General features: G+C 55.5%; 1 protein-coding gene across 1 annotated transcript in view; it reads left to right on the top strand.

Annotated features, from left to right (window-relative positions):
• Nucleotides 1-3,835, top strand: part of LIPE (lipase, hormone-sensitive) — a 28,952-nt gene extending 25,117 nt beyond the window's left edge. Inside the window, exons 11-12 of the mRNA XM_008567257.1 lie at nt 3,003-3,065; nt 3,695-3,835. Coding sequence (XP_008565479.1) covers nt 3,003-3,065; nt 3,695-3,835 — 204 coding nt within the window. The remainder of the gene's footprint in view (nt 1-3,002; nt 3,066-3,694) is intronic.
• The last annotated feature ends 452 nt before the right edge of the window (nt 3,836-4,287 follow it).

Genomic DNA, 4,287 nt, shown 5'->3' with positions numbered 1-4,287 from the left:
ACTGAATTTACAGAAGTCTTAATAACCCCCGCGCCCGCGCCACCGCTCTGAGACGCGGGCCAGGGCCGGGCCACGCCGGGAGATGGGGGCTGCGGGGGGCGACACTAAAGGCCTCTTGTTCCCATCTGCGCCGGCCTCCGTGGTGAATGAGCTTTGGGACGGGCGGGAGGGGGCGGGCTGTGCCTTAGGTCGGGGGGTGGCAAGGGGGCCGGAAGTGGAGAGCCCGGCCTCGGGGAGGGGGCGCGCACACACCGGTCACCGAGACAGCTACACTTGCACTCCACCACTGCCTTCTCCGGCTTCTGCGACTGCCGCAGGGGCAGGATCTGTCCCTCCCTTGCAGGTCGGCTTGTTTGTTTGCTGTAAATAAAAGTATTTAATTAGTTTGGCCTCTCTCAAATAGGGTGGGTGTTTGCCCACCAGGGGGCAGCATCGGACTCAAACGGCGGGGAACCGAGAAACTTGAGAAGGAAGGGTGTGTGGACGGGGCGGGAGTGGACTCCCTACTGACTGAGCCACCGCTCCCTCAGACTTAATCCAGGTAGAGTGCCAGAGGACGCTGGCTTCTCAGCTCCTCCCTCTTATAGTCCCTCAGTACCCAGCCTCAGCATCCACTAGGGAGAAAAAAAAACATTTGGCTCTCCAAGGCTCCAGTGATGCAAACTCCCTACAGAACTGGAGCAAAGCTAACTGGAAACCAGAAGCAAACTGGTCCCCCAAAATACTGGAAGTGCAAACTCTGCCCAGCTGGGACAGTCCCTCAACCAAATCCCTAGAGGTCTTGCCTCTTGTAGGTCCTAGGATTGGAACGAAGATGATTTATACCCAGAGCCTGACCTCAAGGGGCTACTGATCCTGTATTCAAGGAGGGTGAGGAGACAGACAGGCTGTCAGGGTCCCCAGGGATTCCATCTGTGATAGTCAGGGAGGGCTTCACAGAGGAGGCGATCGGCGTCTGACATTAAAGGATGAGCACAAGTTTGTTAGGCAGAAAAAACATGCCAGGTTGTGAGACCAGTGGGCAGTGATCAAAAACTTCCTCTTGGCCAGAAGGGCAGGTGTAAAGTGGGGAGTGGTCTGAGGGACCTGGACTGGTCAGCAGGAGCAGGTCCTGAAGAGCCTGCAATACAATTTGGTCTATAACTGGAGGACAGTGGACAGCCACAGAAGCGTTTTGAGCAGGAAAGGGCCAGGATTGACTTGGGGTTCTGTAAGAGCCTGTTGGGGCACTGGGGGATGGACTGAAAAGGGCAAGATTGGAGCCCTGGCAAAGGAGGAGGCTGGGGACAAGAGAAGATAAGGCCTGAGCTGGGGCAGAGGCCATGAGGGTGGGGAGTGCAGGTGGAGCATCCTAGAGCCATAACAGCATAACAGGTTGGATGAAGAGGACTTACTGAGGGTAGGGACAAGGTTACAGGGCAAGGGGACAGAGATGACACACAGGTCCAGCCAGGGGAGCGGTGAACAGTGAGGCTGTCTCTTCACCGGGAGGGAGGAGGTGCCTCAGGAGTATGTGATATGGGGGAGGGAGGACGGGGTGCTGAGAGCTGTTTTGGACATGGCGAGATCAAAGGTCTTCATTGTCATGAAGGACATCCAGAGGGACATCCAGGAGGCAGGAGAGTGGCCTGGGTGCTCATTTCTGGCTGGAGTCAAGGGACTGGAATCTTTCCAGGAAGAGTGGGCAGGTGGGACAAGCAGAGGGCCAGGACAGAGAGAGCCCTGAGGACCATGGCCCCCAATAAAGGGGTGGGCAGTGGAAGGCCAGTACTGGCGGGTTCTGAGGAGCAGCTGGAGTAGGAGGAAGCTAAGCAGGAAAGAAGAGGACGTAAAGCAAAGGGGGTTTCAGGCGGGAGGGAGTGGTCCATGTCAGATGAGGACTGAAACGTTATCCTCAGGCCACAGCAATGAGCAGGTGACCTTGGGGAACTTGTCCAGAGCCACTGCAGGGCCATGGGAGGTGGGCAGCCAGACGTGGTGGGTTGAAGAGGGAGTGGAAAGTAAGGGATTGAGCCAGTAGGTACCACAAGTCTTTAGCTGTAAAAGGGATGACAGATAAGTCAAGGGAGCTTGATGCAAGGTGTGTGTGTGTGTGTGTGCGCGTGTTTAGAGGTGATGGAACATGTTTTGATGTTGGCAGAGAGGGAGAAACTGAAGATGAAGAAGCACAAGAAGGCACAGTTTCCCAAGGAGACGTGAAGCAGGGGGTCCTCATCTCAGAGGCCCTCAATCACCCAGCAAGTGACTTTTTTATGTTTTTTTTTAAAGATGACCGGTAAGGGGATCTTAACCCTTGACTTGGTGTCAGCACCACACTCTCCCAAGTGAGCCAACTGGCCATCCCTATATAGGGACTCGAACCCGTGGCCTTGGTGTCATCAGCACCACACTCTCCCAAGTGAGCCACAGGCCGGCCCTAAGCAAGTGACTTCTGAGTTAGGGCCTGTGATGGGGCAGAGAGCTGTAGCCCAGAACTCTCCCTGAAGGTCCAGATCCACTGGCCTGAGTCACAGCTTGCCTTGTCCAGCTCATAGGACCCCTGGCTCATCTATGTCAAAAAAGAGTCATCACCCATCAACCTGCTGCTCTTTCCTGTTCCCATCTCAGGGATGGCTCCACCATCCCCCAGGCCAGAGCTCTGGGTCTTGTCCTGGACACCCCCCTGTCTCATAGCCCATCAATCCCCATATTCTGTTCTCTCTGCCTCCTGGATCTCTACCTTATCCCCTCAGCCTCTGTCCTGAACCAGACTCCATCCTCTCTTGCCTGGGTCCCTGCCAAAGCCACCTCCTGGGCTACTGGCTTCCAGTCTCATTTCACTCCTCTAGTTTTTGGTTTTTGTGGGTTTTTTTTTTTTTTTTTTTTTTCCTCCAGTTCTAATCCAAACTCTGACCTGGTCCTCTCCCCTGCTCTAAAACCTTCAATGGTCCTCCACCCCCCAAACCCCAAAACAGTCTAATCTCCTCAGCTTGGCCTCTGCCCACCTCTTCATCCTCTTCCAGCCTTACAGCTCCCCTGCTGGCAGCACAGACATGACTGGCCTTCCACTTGGGCACTTTTACACGGTAATGCTCCTGCATGCTACCCTGTCTGCTCATGCTGAAACACTCTCCCCATACCCTCTCCTCAACCTTTGCCTGTCACCTCCTGCTCCTCCAAGATCCAGCTCCAACGGCACTTCCTCTGGAAACCCTTTCCTGACCATGCCAAACCCAAAATTTAGACTCACTCTCCTCAGCTCCCACACCTCTGCACACCCTTGCTCATCAATGTCTGTTCTCCCATCTTACCCAGGCTCCTTGAGGGCAGGGCCCAGGACTGACTCATGTTGGTCACCACCATTGCCCTGCCTTAGGAAATGTTTGTTTAAGTAATGGGTGAGTGTGTGCATGAGTGAGTGAGTGGTTATACGAGGGAATCAGTGAGTGAGGGAATTAATGAGGGCAGGAAGGGCTGAACCGATGGATGAGGACAGGCAGGGGCAGAAAATCACGCTCAGAGTGTGACGAATGGGGTGGATTAACATCTGCGATCATGCATCCCAGACTCAGTTTCTCCAATAAGGCAAAATGAGTTTGCCCTGGCTGAGCTCCCCCTTTTCCGCGAGCCTCACCACGCCTCATTCCTGCCCGAGCTATGTCCAGAATCCCAATACTGGGCATGCTGGAAAGGGCTTACCCGGCGTGACCCGCAGAACCGGTTGGCTCGGAAGCCGGCTCAGACCTCTGCAGAGCGGACCGGGATTCCGACTCCACAGATTCCGCGTCTATTGGCAGACCGGCAGCAGGCACCGGCGGAGACTGGCGTCTCCGAGAGCCTATCGCTGTCCGATTGAGGCTGTGGACCCCGCCCACTGTGGGGGCCGTAGGAGGCAGGGTGACTATTTGCTGGATGATAGTGACTGACGTCTCGAGTAGTCCTAGCTAGACTCGGGAGGAGTGCCTCGCGTGTGAGGACCCGCTGCTGCAGAGACTGAAGGGCGGGCCGTGGCAGCTGCGGGCGTGGTCGGTCGCAGAATGGCGATGAATGGGGTTTCTGGCGGCACGCACTTGAGCTATTTGCAGGCCCGATCCCTGGATCTCTCTCTCTCTTTTTTTTTTTTTTTTTTTTTTTGCCGGCAGCTGGCCGGTACTTGGACCTTGGTGTTATCAGCACCACGCTCTAACCAACTGAGCTAACCGGCCAACTCCCCGATCCACGGATCTTGAGGGAGGATGGGAACTCGAGATCCTAGATTCCTTGATCCCAAGGCAGGAGAGGGCTGGGGACCCAAGGAAGGAGGGACGA

Source organism: Galeopterus variegatus, unplaced genomic scaffold (genome assembly GCF_000696425.1).
Source record: "Galeopterus variegatus unplaced genomic scaffold, G_variegatus-3.0.2 Scaffold306, whole genome shotgun sequence".
In the NCBI taxonomy this organism is placed as follows: domain Eukaryota; kingdom Metazoa; phylum Chordata; class Mammalia; order Dermoptera; family Cynocephalidae; genus Galeopterus; species Galeopterus variegatus.
The sequence above is the reverse complement of the archived record's forward strand: the minus strand, read 5'-3'. Positions and strand labels throughout refer to the sequence as shown.